Source organism: Hemicordylus capensis, chromosome 4, assembly GCF_027244095.1.
Source record: "Hemicordylus capensis ecotype Gifberg chromosome 4, rHemCap1.1.pri, whole genome shotgun sequence".
Taxonomy (NCBI): domain Eukaryota; kingdom Metazoa; phylum Chordata; class Lepidosauria; order Squamata; family Cordylidae; genus Hemicordylus; species Hemicordylus capensis.
In genome coordinates this window covers 176,320,482-176,337,440 of record NC_069660.1, presented here as the reverse complement: position 1 = coordinate 176,337,440, position 16,959 = coordinate 176,320,482, and the positions used below count along the sequence as shown (strand labels likewise).

General features: G+C 41.2%; 1 protein-coding gene across 5 annotated transcripts in view; it reads right to left on the bottom strand.

Moving 5' to 3' along the window:
* Window positions 1-16,959, bottom strand: part of KIZ (kizuna centrosomal protein) — a 112,062-nt gene that overhangs the window by 16,177 nt on the left and 78,926 nt on the right. For all 5 annotated transcript variants that reach the window (XM_053245809.1, XM_053245805.1, XM_053245806.1 and 2 more), the window contains one exon: window positions 7,110-7,209. In XM_053245809.1, the coding sequence (XP_053101784.1) occupies window positions 7,110-7,209 (100 nt within the window). The remainder of the gene's footprint in view (window positions 1-7,109; window positions 7,210-16,959) is intronic.

The window sequence follows — 16,959 nt, the reverse complement described above, 5'->3', positions numbered from 1 at the left end:
GCCCTTACCTGCCCCGCCTCTTTTCCATCGCTGGTGCTCTCCCCAAAAGTGTTGCAGCAGGGCTGCAGCATACCTCCCTGCAGCCCTGGTCAGTGTCGTTTCAGGAAGATAAGGGCACCCTCCCACACTCCGGGAAGAGCACTGGTGGGGAGGAAGCAGTGGAGCAGGTAAAGGTACCCTCCCTGCCCTTTAAAGGTCCTCCCACCTTCGAACTGGCTTAAATACCAGATTTCCGAACCATTTCGGCGCTCCAGAATAGGAGCGCCAAACCAGTTTGTGCACATCCCTAGTGACAATACAAGGCCTGAAAAGGAATGTGCTACTAGGAATGTCCTACTGTCCTCTGGATCAAAAGGCTGAGTGACTGGGAGTTGGAGAAGCAAGTCAGGGAGGCATCAAAGAGAGACAGAGCTGTAATAATTTATTGTTCATTAAAACAATCCCAAGGTGGTTCACACAAAAAAATTTAATAGACTATAAAAATTACACAATTAAAATATTAAGCTAAAAATATAAAAGGTGGTCCATCAGATATCCAGGGCCCAAACCATTAAGGGCTTTAAAGGTCAAACCAGTACCTGTAATAATGGGTGGCTTCAATTACCCACACATAAACTAGGCAAATTCACATGCGGTTATTGACAGAGATGCCAAATTTCTAGATACGCTGAATGACTATGCCCTAGAACAGCTGGTCATGGAAGCATCTGGAGAGAAGGTGACCTTGGACTTAATCCTGAGTGATGTACAGGACCTAGTACGAGATGTCAGTGTCAGTGTTGTGGAACCTTTAAGGAACAGTGATCATAATGTGATCAAATTAAGCATGTATGTGAGGAGAGAATCGCCAAGCAAGTCTAACACAGACACTTTGAATTTCAGAAGAGGAAACTTCTCTAAAATGAGGAGTTTGGTGAAAAGAAAACTGAAAGGAAAAATCAGGAGAATCACTTCACTCCAGAATGCATGGAGTTTATTTAAAACCACAATAATAGAAGCCCAGTTTGAATGTATACCCAAAAGGAGGAAAGGTACCACCAAGTCTGGGAGGATGCCAGTATGGCTAACAAAGTAATGTCGAAGAAGCTATAAAGGGGAAGATGACTTCCTTCAGATATTAGAATGCCTGCCCAAATGAAGAGAACAGAAAGAAATACAAACTCTGGCAAAAGAAATGCAAGGAGACAATAAGGGATAAGAGGAACATTTAGCTAAAGGCATCAAGGGGAATGACAAGCAGCAAAACTTCTTTAAATAAGTGTCCTGCTTAAAAAAGCAGGAAACCTGCCGGGGAGGTAGTTGGACCATTAAGATGATGAGGGAGTGAAAGGGATTATTAAGGAGGATATGGAGATTGCAGAGAAGCTGAATGAGTTTTTTGCATCTGTCTTCATGGCAGAGGATACTGAACATTGTATACCTGCGACTGAACTGAGGTTCTCAGGGACAGAGGCTGAATAACTGAGTCAGATAGAGATGATGAGAGATAACGTTTTAAACTGTCTGGAAAAATTAAAAATTAACAAATCGCGAGGGTCAGATGGCATCCACCTGAGAGTCCTTAAAGAACTCAAATGATAAATTGCTGACTTCCTTGCAAAAATATATAACTTGTTCCTACAATCAGGCTCCGTACTGGAGGATTGGAAAGTAGTCAATGTAACGCCGATTTTCAAAAAGGGATCCAGGAAATTACAGGCCAGTAAGCTTAATGTCTCGTCCGGGCAAATTGATTGAAAGCATTCTTAAGGATCAAGTTGTTAAGCACATAGAAGAACAGGCCCTGCTGAAGTAGAACCAGCATGGCTTCTACAAAGGTAAATCTTACCTCACCAACCTTTTGGACTTCTTTGTGAGTATCAACAGTCATGTGGATAAGAGTGATCCAGTCGACACAGTATACTTGGATTTCCAAAAAGCTTTCGAAAAAGTTGCTCATCAAAGACTCTTGAGGAAACCTAGCAGTCATGGGATAAGGGACAGGTCCATGTGTGGATTGGTAGGATAGGAAATAGAGTGTAGGTAAAAATGGAACAATTTTCTAATTGGAGGGGAGTAAGAAGTAGTGTCCTTCAGGGATCTGTACTAGGACCAGTGCTTTTTAATTTATTCATAAATGATCTAGAAGGTGGGGTAAGCAGCAAGGTGGCCCAATTTGCAGATGACAATAAACTATTTAGGGTAGTGAAATCCAAAAGAGATTGCAAGGAGTTCCAAAAAGATCTCTCCATACTAGGGGAGTGGGCAACAAAATGGCAAATGCGGATCAGTGTCAGCAAGTATAAAGTGATGCATATTGGGGCACAAAACCCCTAACTTCACATATATGCCAATTGGGTCTGAGCTATTGGTGACTGACCAGGAGAGAGGTCTTGGGGTTGGGGGTGTAGTGGACAGCTCTATGAAACTGTCAACTCAATGTGCGGCAGCTATGAAAAAGGCCAATTCCATGCTTTGGATCATTAGGAAGGGGATTGAAAATAAAGCTGCTAATATCATAATGCCCTTATACAAATCTATTGTGCAGCCACATTTGGAGCACTGTGGTCACCATACCTCAAAAGGGACATTATAAAACCAGAGAAGGCGCAGAAGAGGACAACCAAGATGATCAGCGGCCTAGAACACCTTCCTTAAAAGGTAAGGCTACAATTCCTGGGGCTTTTAATGAAGTATAGTGTGGAGTGGATAGAGAGAATTTTTTCTCTCTGTGTCATAACACAAGAACCAGGGGTCATCCTTTGAAACTGATTGCCAGGAAATTTAGGACCAACAAAAGGAAGTACTTTTTCACACAATGCATAATGCAGTTCAGTGTCAGCAAATGTAAAGTGATGCATATTGGAGCAAAACTCTCCAACTTCACATATACGCTGATGGGGTCTGAGCTGTTGATGACTGACCAGGAGAGAGATCTTGGGGTTGTGATGGACAGCTTGTCTAAAAAAGACCACCCCACCCCCGCCATAATGCTAGAAACAGGGGTCATTTCATAAAACTGACTGCCAATAAATTTTGGTCCAATAAAAGGAAGTATTTTTTCACACAACACATAATTAACCTATGGAATTCTCTGCCACAAGATGTGGTGACAGCTACCACCCTGGATGGCTTTAAGAAGTGCTTAAAGAAATTCATGGCAGACAAGTCTATCAATGGATACTAGTCTTTTGGCTATAGGCCACCTCCAACCTAAGAGGCAAATACCTCTAAATACCAGTTGCAAGGGAGCAATAACAGGAGAGAGGGCATGCCCTCAGTTCTTGCCTATAGGCTTCCCAGAGGCATCTAGTGGGTCACTGTGTGAAACAGGATGCTGGACTAGATAGATCTTGGGTCTGATTCAGCTGGGCTGTTCATATGTTTGGAAGGAAGGAAGGAACTAAATAAAGGAACTTTGGGGCTTGTGGGCATGGAGCTGCAGTAAGAAAGCCCCAAAGATGGGAACATTTGAATTTTACATTATAATTTGAATTAGTAAGAGGGGGAAATAATCTTTAAAATTATTCAGGAATAAATGTCTGTCCCCTGCCCCGCCCCCTGAAAAAAATTATACAATTATGCAATACAGAAAGATAATACTTTTAATAGTCACATTCCTAAGCTTTGTGGTATACTTTATTTATATTAAAAAATGTGGTCTCTTTTCCACAAACCCTAACAATTAGGACAGAAAAATGGAATAAGGAACCACAATGATTACATTAAATAATTTATATTATTATATAATGCAAATTACATGTAAATTAATTTGGTTTGAAGCAAGGCTAAGAATTAAAGCTGCTGTAATTTAGCAAAGAAACAGTGACCCCCAATGGCCATTGTGACTGTCTGCAAAGACTCAGCTAAGGCACTTATTAGAGGCACGTTCATCAATAGATGCCTTAAACATTACAATTTGAAGTAATTAACACAGACAACCATCACTGATAACCAGCGATTTACTCAAGTGAACAAAACATTTTGAAAATTACCTTCTGCTTAAGCAACAAAATTGAAGACAGCTTACTTCTGGAATCCAGCCTAAAGTCAACAATGCACATTAATTGTACACAATGTACGATTAATGTATCTGCATTTTGGTTTCCAATATAGCTTTAACCTTCAATAATTTTGAAATCTAGCAAAGCAAAGACACCTAAGAAAAAGACATTACATCTAGCCAAAATTGCAACAATAAAATGCTACTGACCTCCACTGGCTGATTGTATTGCTACAGAACTACAAAATGCCACACACATTGCCTAGGGGCTGTTGGTTTGGCGATTAAGCACAGCTAATGATATCCTTCTCTCCAAATAATTTTCTTTATTTTAAACACACTTTGTTGCCTCTGAGAATATAGTAAAAACTTGAAATAAAAAAAGTTAATCTCCTCGTTGAAGCATATTTATATTGAACTGTAGAAATCTTGCGAGAAAATGATTTTAAGCGAAAGGACAAGCGGGTAATATTTGCTGGTGAAGAAAGAGGAAGCTGTGGCATGCACCTCCGAACAAAAGAGAACAAGTGGCCTTCAATCGGAGAGCAGCTCCCTATTAAGGCTCACTCCTTCGTACATTATGCCTTTCATCCCCACTCAACCACAAAATGATTTTGCTGTAGGACACACAATGGTGCAAAAAGATTTACATTGAAAGAATCTTTAATAATAAACTGTTGCAGGTCTGCCTACTTCCCCCATGATTTATAATACAATAAACATTGGATTCTATTAAGTCTCATGCACTGAAGTTGCACTGGAAAAAAGAACGAATATGAAAGCACTCAATTCTTCCCATCTCCAGTGCCATAATAGTGAAATGAGCATGGATAAATGTGCTAAGAGTATCTCTTTGCATCTTTTATATCTGGTGTGTATTAATCTGTAAAGCTTATTAAGAAAGTCATTGCTATGCAAAGCAGCACCCAATCTCTTTCTCTTGCTTTTCAACAGAGTGCAGTGTTTAGCCAATAGGACTTGTCCGCTGCCCCTCATTCTGCATTCATAACATGCAACATTTGCACAATGTATCTCTCAAAGACTGCTGAATAGAAAGCCTTAATACTCATGTAAACAACTGCAAACCAATTACTTAATGAATCAGGCCCACGCATAATGAGGTGCCAGACAAAGAGCTATAAATGCATTTTTGCGCCCAAGCCTCTGCTTTAAAGTAAAATCCCTCAGCTGTAGTTTGGGCTTAACTAGCACATCATAATTATTGTCTGTAGGACATCAGAGGAAGCCATTTTTTTTATTTAGGTCCATCAGGGTATTTTTCGAGGTCACTCATCAGCTCAGTGACTAAACATTGCGGGGGGGGGGGGGAATTAAAAGTACCACAGTGGTACTAGACGGTTATGTTTATTTTCAAGTACTGGGTTTCAAGACCACTTGTAAAAGCAATAAAGCGCAAGAAGTGACTACAATAAGTGGAATCCTTAGACAGCAACCTCTAAGAAATTTCACTAGGTCCCAATTGCAAATAAGCACCTGTGCCATTTCCCATTCTTTCACACTTTATTCCTGCATTGTGCTTGTAAACATCTTTCTAAGATGGATGTCAAGTGTAAAGCATTAAGTATTACTAACCAATTTGGTTCAAAAGGGCATTTTATTTCCGAGTTATTCAGAAATCTAAAATGCACAGCATTTATTTATTAATAACAAATACTTCATACTGTACCATGAAATGTATTCTCTCAAGAGACTGAGGGCACAAAATCATATGGTGCAGTAAATAATTCCCAAAAATCTATCTGCCATGCATATGAATTTTCAGAAAATAATTTCAGTGATACGGATTTTGCATTGTATGGGAATCATTTCAGATATGCTAGAAACTGCTAGCTCATATTATAATGCAAACCATGCCCTCCAGAACATTTTTTTTAAAATGCTTGTGATATTTATACATATGCCTGTTCTTCTATACAAGACATACAAAATGAGATTTTGAAATTAAAGGCCTGATTATTCTTCCATTAAAGTTGCTGAAGGGCAAAATCTAGGGAAATGATTACACAATCTGCTTCTGACCAAATAATTGCTAAAAGCTACTTTGAATTTTGAGGCACCAAATATTATTCCCTCAAATTATTATTCCCTCAAACAGCAACTACCTTGGGAAAATGGGATTTTAACAATAATTTGTTAAAAGGAGATTATTTTCCAGCCCCACCTCCTGAAATTCAGATATAGGTGCTGGTTTTACAGCTCTTACTAGCAAATTATCCTTGTTCTCTGGAAATCAGGATTTCATAATCAGAAATTTTAAGAATGTTATAGGATAAAAAAATACAATATATATGCATGAGTATTCCTACATAGTGAAAGGCATTATCACACTGTAATTGTGTGCACACACACACAGGTATCATAACATAGGCATCTAAATGTCAGTTTCTAAGAAGGAGCCACATAAGTAAGTATAAGCAAGCCATGGAAGTGCTTTAACAAAATTATACACCACTCTAAAGCCATTCCAAAACCACATGATTGTTTACTATGCTTTATTTTCTATTACTGCTTGATTGCTAGTAATTTAATTCATGCTGCTAACAGGGGAAAAAGTGTAACTGTTACTCAAAGAACTGAAAAAAGATAAATTACACCCCGTTAGGAAAAAGCGAGGACGTTAATTAAATGCTCTCAATTTGAAAATACAAAGAAGAAAGTAACAAATAATCTAGTATCAAATACTCCTTTCAGAGGACACAAAAATAGGTATTGAGCTGAAGCTCATTTACATCTCAACTACATCCAGAAGATGACACACCACTTTATTTCTTCAAGACTTTATGTTTTACGTCTGCCCTTTTCCTGACAACTTCCATTGTCTGGTCTCTAAGTAGTCCTACTGAGAGCAGCTGTACACGCTAATTTGTGGTTCACTGAGATGTCAATTGAGTCTTAAAATGAGAAAACAACAGCTGCAAAACAATACCTGGCTTTAGTGCAAATATTTTCTAAGGTGTATGAAATTGTAAGTTGTTGTTTTAGAGAAACACAAATCTGAACCTTAGCCCTAGGATCAAAATATTGTTGCCAAAGCACCATTCACTTTCAAGAGGCATTTCTTGCTAGCTCAAAACTATTTAGGAATGAAGCGCTTTAATGACTTTACCTTGACAAAGGGCTTCTTCTTTCCAGAGACGAACAGCTAGCTTCTGAACTGGTTCCATTGGTTTTCTGTTCTTTTAAATCACTGCCATCAACATTCAAACCTATAATAATGGATAAACACCATACACTTTTAATTAGTAGTTGCCTAAGTTATATTAAGACAGCTACATACAGTAACTTCTGACCCAAAGAAACCAGTGGAAATAGACACTATATGGGTAGCAGGGAAAACAGTATGTTGCATTATTTATTTTGAATAACCCTATTTGTTAAAATTGTTTAGTAGAGCACAACAAGAAAATCCCATAACCTTTTCCAGTGCTTCTGGGGAAAGACCCAGTATATGCAATGTATTCTTAATACATGGCAACAGCTTGTAGAGAACAAGACCGAAGTTTTAATAGAATTCTGACAAGATTTTATTTTTTTCCATTAACAAAACAAACTCCTCATAAAACCCATACCGAAAAATACATTATAGGGCATCATTTCTTTTAATGTATAGCAGACTAATTATACACACACACATACATATACATATATATGGTGTTACAAATATCCATCAATACATACTGCCATTGCCTTTTCTTCAATATATTATGTTTTCTGCCCTGCTGTTCAGAACAATATTACTCTATGTATACCATTTAATGTTCAGTTGCTTCCAACTCCTGAACCTTTTACACGTCTGTGACCTACACAGTCACAGACCAGCTGAAACCCTTTAAACAAACTTTCAAATGGCAAAAATGTGCATAAAATGTGCTACTGATCTGAGTTCATATTGTGTCCCTTAATAAATATACAGCAACTATTGGGATCATCTTGGACTAATGGCTCTGGAAAAATGAAGATGTGAAGCTTTCCAGGTAGGAAAATTGGAGGTGGGGGAGCAATGCATGCTTAAAATATAAGACTTTGAGGCTCTTCTCACATGAAGGCAAAACCAGGCTAGAGAAGCCCAGCCCAGTTTTGTCTGCATGTGAGAACCACAACTCCACGGCAGCAAACCCATAAGGGAGCTCCGGCTATCAGCCCAGGTTAAGGGGGCAAATGAGCCATTAGCCCAGGCTAACAGATCATGTGTCGGTGCAGCGCATCTCTGTGCTGCACCCACACACCAGAAGCCTCCCAACCAGCACCACAATACTAGAGGTGTGCACGGAACTGTGGTCCGGCACTGGGGTGGGGGTTCCTTTAAGGGCGGGGGGAGGTTGTACTTACCCCTCCCGCTGCTTTCCCCCCTCCGGCGCATGTATTTTAGTCAGCAATTGGGGTGGCAGGATACCTCCCTGCCGCCGCTTCCCCCGCTCAGCTGCAAAAGGCTTCAGGAAGCCTTGTGTGCGTGCGTGCAACGTGCGCGCGGCCACGCACACACATCGTGGAGACATGACACACACAGTCCACCCAAACCGCCCATGTCCAGACTGGTCCGGAGGCCTGCAGAATGGCCTCTGGACCGGTCCGTGCACATCATTACACAATACTTCCCATAATGAACCACACACTTGTGCAGTGTATTATGGGAGTTCCAGGGGCCTCTCTGCCGCCAGCAGAAGCCAACAATTGTCTGGGCAGGCAATCCGACCACCCAGGAAAACAAGAGGATAATCTGCAAGGCAAGTAAGCTTTTCGCGGCTTCCTCTCCTCACCCCTTCGAGCCCTTCTCACAGATCATTGTTCTCTTCAAGCATTCTCATAGCACCAGGCATATGCATAGAGGCCATCTTAATTTTATAGATAGATAGATAGACACACATATACACACACTAACAGCCCTGCTGGATCATGCACAAGGCCCATCTAGTCCAGCATCCTGTTTCACACAGTGGACCACCCGATGCCTCTGAGAAGCCCACAGGCAAGAGGTATGTGCATGCCCTCTCTCCTGCTGTTGCTCCCCTGCAACTGGTATTGAGAGGCATCGTGTCTCTGAGGCTGGAGATGGCCCACAGCCACCAGACTAGTAGCCATTGATAGACCTGTCCCCCATGAACTTGTCTAAGCCCCTTTTAAAGCCATCCAAACGGGTGGTCACCTCCACATCCCATGGCAAAGAATTCCATAGATTGTGTGCTATGTGAAAAAGTATTTCTTCTTGTCAGTCCTAAATTTCCCGATCTTCAATTTCATGGGGTGACCCCTGGTTCTAGGGTTGTGAGAGAGGGAGAGAAATTTATCTCTGTCCACCCTCTCCACTCCATGCATAATTTTATACACCTTGATCATGTCTCCCCCTAGTCGCCTCTTTTCCAAGGTAAAGAGCCACAGATGCTGTAGCCTTGCCTCATATGGAAGGTGCTCCAGGCCCCTGATCATTTTGATTGCCCTCTTCTGCACCTTTTCCAGTTCTACAATATCCTTCTTAAGATACAGTGACCACAGCTGTATGCAGTACTCCAGATGTGGCAGCACCATAGATTTGTATAAGGGCATCATAATATTAACATTTTTATTTTCAACCCCTTTCCAAAGGATTCCTAGCATGGAATTAGCCTTTTTCACAGCTGCTAAGCACCAAGTTGACACTTTCAATGAGCTGTCCACCATGACCCCAAGTTCTCTCTCCTGGTCAGTCACCGACAGCACAGATCCCATCAGCATATATGTGAAGTTGGTGATTTTTGCCCCAATGTTCATCACTTTACACTTGCTTAAATTAAACCGCATTTGCCATTTTGTCGCCCACTGCCCCAGTTTGGAGATATCTTTTTGGAGCTCCTCACAATCATTTGTGGATTTCACTACCCTAAATAGTTTAGTGTCATCTGAATGTTTGGCCACTTTGCTGGTCACCCCAACTTCTAGATAGTTTATGAACAAGTTAAAGAGCACTGTCCCAGTACCGATCCCTGGGGGACCCCACTTTCTACCTACCTCCATTGTGAAAACTGTCAATTTCCCCCTACTCTCTGTTTCCTATCCTTCAACCAGTTACCGATCCACACATTAACCTGTCCCCTTATCCCATGACTGCTAAGTTTACTCAAGATCCTTTGGTGGGGAACTTTATCAAAAACTTTTTGGAAGTTCAAGTATACTATGTCAACCGGATCACCTTTATCCAAATGCCTGTTGACATTCTCAAATAACTCAAAAAGGTCAGTGAGGCAAGACTTTCCCTTGTAGAAACCACGGTGGTTCTCCTTCAGTAAAGCCTTTTCTTCTATATGTTTAACAATTTTGTCCTTAAGTATGCTCTCCATCAATTTACCCGGCACCAAAATTAAGTTGACCGGCCTGTAATTTCCCGGATTCCACCCCCCCCCCGATTCCTTTTTGAAAATTAGTGTCAAACATTGGCTACTTCCCAGTCCTCTGGTACAGAGCCTGATTGTAGGGACAAGTTATATATTTTTGCTAGGAGATTGGCAATTTCACATTTGAGTTCCTTCAGAACTCTTGGGTGGATGCCATCTGGCCTTGGCTATTTGTTAATTTTTAGTTTTTCAAGACAGTTTAAAACATCTTCCCTTGTCACCTCAAACTGGCCCAGTTCTTCAAATTCAGTTCTGGAGAGGGTATATGGTTAGTATCCTCTGCCATGAAGACAGATGCAAAGAACTCATTCAGCTACTCTGCAATCTCCTTATCCTCATTGTTTAAAGTGTGTGTGTGTGTGTGTGTGTGTGTGTGTGTGTGTGTGTGTAAATAATATTTAAACATTATCAGACATCCAATGAGAGGATACCTTAAGGTTGCAAGTCTAGACAAATACACTAAGAAGCAAGCCTCAGAGAACACAATGGAACAAACATCAGGTTCAAAAAGATATAGAAAGTCAAATATTTCAAAGGCAATTTAATAGTGAAACAATGTGCTCAAAGCTGATCTTTCAAAATGCATTTTTTCTACATGCTTTTATTGCCATAGTCAAATGCAAGTATGCAGCATGAAAATATGGCTGTACTTGTTCCATGTAACACAGCAAGGAATTTAAGAGTATGTGTAGAATTGATTGGTTGATAGGAAGTTTTCTTAACTGCTGTTTTCAGAATTAGCAACTCTATTACTATTTGTTTGTTTATTTGTTATTTGATTTCTATACTGCCCTTCCAAAAATGGCTCAGAGAAATAATAAATAAATAAGATGGATCCCCGTCCCCAAAGGGCTCACAATCTAAAAAGAAACATAAGATAGACACCAGCAACAGTCTCTGAGATACTGTGCTGGGGGTGGATAGGGCCAGTTGCTCTCTCCCTGTTAAATAAAAGAGAATCACGATGTTAAAAGCTGCCTGTTTGCCAAGTTAGTAGGGGTTACTAGTCCTACAATTGTCTTGATTTTATTTGCTGAGTTACAGTTTTAGGGAGGGGCCATAGTGGTAGATCACATCTTTATGTAAGGAGGTCTCAGGCACAATGCTTGGCACCTCCAGTTAGAAGAAGGTTAGAACAGGACTAGAAAAGGCTTCAGCCTGAGACTCTGAAGAACCACTTGCAGAGCATCTCTCCTTCTAGTTTAAGGGTGGGGGGGAAGCAGTACAATACCAATAGTACAGTTAAATAAGTTTGGCTTTCAACAGCTAACCCCAGCTGTTGAAAGCCAAACAAGGCTTTCTAAGCCATACTTTCAAAACACAAACAGGCTTAAGTTTTGACAGAGCTCTAGAAGAAGGCATCCACTCAAAATGCCTCTCTGTCCCTGTGTTTTCTTCAAACTCTCAGTCCCTGTGTTTTTTTCAAACCTATTGCACTCACAGTATAGTCAATGTGGTATTCTAATTGAGAACCACAAAGGGATTTGATGAAGCATAAGAGAGAGGGCAGTCTCTGAGATGTGTATGACCCACACATTTATGTGCTACACAGGTCAAATGTGCTTGGAAATCAAATGATAAGCCATGTTGACATTTCAGCAGGACCCGCCATAGATTTTAGGGAGCTAATTAAACCACCCTCCATGAGCCCCCATCCTACTTCCATGAGCATTGAAACAGAGTTGCTCTACCTCCACATGAAAACTATGAGCTCAGAAGTGGTCTTGGGCAGGGGCGGAGCCACCATTGGGCGAACAGGTTCAAAGAACATGGGCCGCCACCGATCAGAGGCCATGAGCGTGGCCCCAGACACACACACACCCCACATTTGACGTCACACACAGGGCCAGGGGGCTGCGGCCGCACATGGGCCGCCACCAGCCTCTCTACACTCCTGGTCTCGGGCATCAACAGTGAGCCCTTCTGAGGGCCGTTAGTAGTTGCCCAGTGATGTCAACTCCTGATGCCAGAAAAGTCTACATTTTGCATGTTGGAATCTTGATTTATTTAAACATGTGTTTGTAATGTACTCTTTGTGACCTAAATCCACTGTTCCCTCTAAGGCGTGCACACATGCGCGCGCTCACAAGTTTTCTGATGTCTGCTCAGTTAATTTTAGATCAGCTCGAATTAGGAAGGCCCCACTCTGAATGCATATGTGCTCACACTGCCTTGATACTGCCGCCCAGAACAAAAGTCATTCCGCACAGAGATGAAAAGAATTAGAGGGACCACTGCCTACATCTGATCTGTCATGAGGCGGATTGCCCCATTGTGCACCAACTTAAGCTTCCAGAGATTATGGTCAGCCACACACACACACACACACACACACACACACACAGAGCGCATGTTACAGTAGTATAGCCTTGAGATTACAAAGCCATGAATTATGGCTTCTACATAGACATGGTATTGTTCCTTAGTATATTAAATAGCTTGAGTATACTAGAGATATTCATGACAACTGGCAACACTCTTGTGCAATTCCCATTCATTTAAATGTGGACTGTGCAGGAGAACTTCCGAATAATTTATTTAACAAATATGTTAAATAAATTAAATAAATAATAAATTGGGCCCCTTAAGATTATTTTTGCAGATATAGCCTCCTTGATCTAAATCAATGAAGTCAAGGCCTTTGCTTCTAATAGATAGTGCCTGCCCAAGTCAATTTATATTCTGTTCTGAAGGCTGGGCATGCCTATACTTGTGTTCTGTGCTGAGCTTGTGGTGAGGTAGTAGCATGAGCTCTGAAATAAGTGTGCTGAGACTGACAGAAAGGAAGAAAGCTATGTGGAGCTGAACTGGATACCTTGGCCCACTGGAATATGGTTAAACTTACTTATTTATTTGTATACCACCCACTACTGAAGGTTCTAGGCCATTTACAACAATAAAACAAACCAAGAAAGTTTAACAATTAAAACATAGAAAAAGATCAAATTAAAATACCATAAAAACTTAGGATCCATAAACTTAGGATCTACAGTCCATTGATCTCCTTTTCACAGGAACCAACATAGGCAAAAGCCTAGGGTATACCTGAGAGTGCCCCCAGAATGTCTCTTCAGAAGCTACCAAATAGCATGCTGCCTCTTATTATTTATTTATTTAAAATATGTATACCCTGCCCCTCCAGGACACTACTGCACTTCATGCCCTTGGCTGCATATCCACATCAGAATGGTTCCATACTGAGGCACCAACAAGCATGATTCTCTGCAACAGGGAGGAGCATGAAACCAAGGTGGAATCTCCTGAGGCAAGTCTCAGCACAACAATGGTAATGCCTGGCTTTAGTTGTTTAAAATGCATAGTTTCATATGAGATGTCTAATGCCACTCAGAGTGGTGTTGGCTTGTATTAGATATTCCAGTGTACAAGCATGTTGCACGATTAGTGTTGTGGCAGTCTGAAGCTTCAGCTTATACTATCATAACCATGTAATGAAAGGAAATTCCACAGTCTGGCAATTTCAACTGTCGTGTGAATGTCAGAAAGCATGGCCAATCAAATCCTTGTTCTTTCTCTTGCAAAGTGTGAAGTCACCTCTCCATATGACCTTGCTTGTTTCTGTGAATAAAATCCTTTGGTGCTCTCTGAATGCACAATAGTGGAAATGTTGGACAAAATGTAGGGGGGGAGGGGGGGTGCTGATGCTATCCTGACTAAAGCTGCATGAATTCAGTCAAAGGATGCAAGCCCGTTGGCCATTTGCATGGTGATGCTGAACAGGGCTGCAAGGAGGAATGCTGCAGCCCCATGCCCATGCTTTTGGGGAGAACGCCAGTGGGGGGAAAGCGGTGGGGCAAGGATGGACAGGTAGGAGGCACCCTCCCTGCCCCTTATAGCAATCCCACCGCCCTCCCAAGAGTTGCAGAACCAGTTTGATGCACTTCCCTAAAGAGAGTCAAGCACCTCTTATGCTAAAGTCTCGAAAGACATGCAAACACATAGAAAGGAAATGCCCATTAAAAACAGGACCAGGAAAGAAATAAGACTGCGAGCCAAAAGACCACAAAATACTTTGCAATGCAAATATAATGACACGGTCTGATGAAAGTTAAAGCACGTTTAAGACTCATTGATTTCAATGGGACAGTTTAAGTACATGTTTAACTTTATCTCACTGTAACCAATTTGATCTGAAAATGCTTAACTTCCTGGCCAGATCATGCCTGAAATTTCAACAATACGATCTTAAAAGAAGGAGGAAAGCCCTCAATGAATTTGGTTAGCTAATTGATTAAATAGTAAAAAACAAACCATTAGAAAGGTCAAATTGATGTGTTCTTTGCACATGGCCACCGTTTAAATATCTCAGTATCTGTAGTATTTTGTCATGAATATTATTTTCTGTTTGCTGTATACCACCTCTCTACTAAAACTATATATAGTGGCTAGTAAGTCAATCAGATAGAAAAATATGGCTTCCCAGTTCCCGTTCATAAGATGGGCTAGTAAGAAATCAGCCACTGTTCATACTAAAACTTTTTATAACATCACTCTCTAATAGAATTATACCAAGAAACTGAATAAGATTATGACAAATATTTATATACTGCTTTTCAACAAAGGTTCCCAAAGCAGTTTACAGATAGATAGATAGATAGATAGATAGATAGATAGATAGATAGATAGGCTCCCTTTTCACAAAGGGCTCACAATCAAAAAAAGAAACATGAAATAGACACCAGCAACAGCCATGGCAGGGATGCTGTGCTGGGGATGGATAAGGCTTGTCCTCTTAGCTGAGCAGGGTCCACCCTGGTTGTATATGAATGGAAGATCTGATGTGTGAGCACTGTAAGATATTCACCTTAAGGGATGGAGCCTTTCTGGGAAGAGCAGAAGGTTCCAGGTTCCCTCCCTGGCAACTCCAAGATAGGACTGAGAGAGATTCCTACCAGCAACCTTGGAGAAGCTGCTGCCGGTCTGTGTAGACAATACTGAACTAGATGGACCTATGGTCTGACTCAGTATATGGCAGCTTCCTATGTTCCCAAGGCCAGTTGCTCTCCCCCTGCTAAATAATAAACATTTGAAGCTTCTACTAGAATAAACTTACGATGAAGAGAGCTGGTCTTGAGGTAGCAAGCATGACTTGTCCCCTTAGCTAAGCAGGGTCCATCCTGATTGCATATGAACAGGGGACTTGATGTGTGAGCACTGTAAGATCACTGGTGGATTAAAGGAGAGGCAGTAGAAGCAACTGCCTATGGTGGCAAAATTCCCTCAGTGGCAAATTTTGGTCTGGGGGGGATTAAATTTTTTTTGGGGGGGGGGAGTTCAAATCTGTGTTTTAACTTTAAAACCACTGCCACGCTGCAGCATGGTGGAGAAGAGGGCGGCGATACCCCTCCTTACCTAAGCCCGCCTAGCTCCCAAATGACAGCTATCGCCCATATGTGCAAAAAGGCCTGAAATCAGGTGATAGCTGTCATTTGGGAGGTAGGCAGGCTTGGGTAAGGAGGAGTATCGCCACCCTCTCTGCTGCCACGCCGCCGCACTACTGTGCAGCGATTTAACCCCCCCCCCCTTTGCCGCTGGGGTGGCAAATCTTTGGCTGCCTACAGGCGGCAAAGAGCTTAATCTGCCCCGTGTAAGATATTCCCCTTAGGGAACGGAGCCGCTCTGGGAAGAGCAGAAGGTTTCAAGTTCCCTCCCTGGCTTCTCCAAGATAGGGCTGAGAGAGATTCCTGCCTGCTACCTTGGAGAAACCACTGCCGGTCTGTGTAGACAATACTGAGCTAGATGGACCTATGGTCTGACTCAGTATATGGCAGCTTCCTATGTTCCTATGATGCCTCTAGTAGTTCACATAATGCAGAAAAGCCTAAGAGCATTTTATCTGTGAAGTTAAAATGGAGACCTTGATAGGAAACATGGCATGTGAGGAACATTCATAGGGCAATTTGCTCATTAATGATGACCCCAAAAGAAAATAAAAAGGCATGTGTGTCTTTTTATGCATCATTATGATGAAATGAAGGTGGCCTTATAATGGTTTCCTTATCTGTTCCAAAACTGGATAAACAAAGTGTGGTCTGGTTGCAATCACCCTCTCTGCAGACACTCATTTTGCACTGTTATGTTTAATTGTTCGTTAGAACTGTAGTATTACTGATGGCATGTCATCCCAAAAGTACTTGTGTTATGTGAGATCTTCACATTTATAAATATATAGAGAACACAGATGCAACACAAACATGAGAATGGTCTTGAACTCCATCTCTTTAACTTCTGTTGAAACACTACTACTATTATTATTATTATTATTATTATTATTATTAAATAATAATAACACAATACACCAGATATAACTGTAGTCAAGAAGAAAGAAAAACAAGTCAAAATAATCGACATAGCAATACCAGGGGATAGCAGAATAGAAGAAAAAGAAATAGAAAAAATCACCAAATACAAAGATCTACAAATTGAAATTGAAAGGCTGTGGCAGAAAAAGACCAAAATAATCCCAGTGGTCATTGGCGCAGTTACAAAAGACCTTGAAGAGCACCTCAACACCATAGGGGCCACAGAAATCACCATCAGCCAATTACAAAAAGCAGCTTTACTGGGAACAGC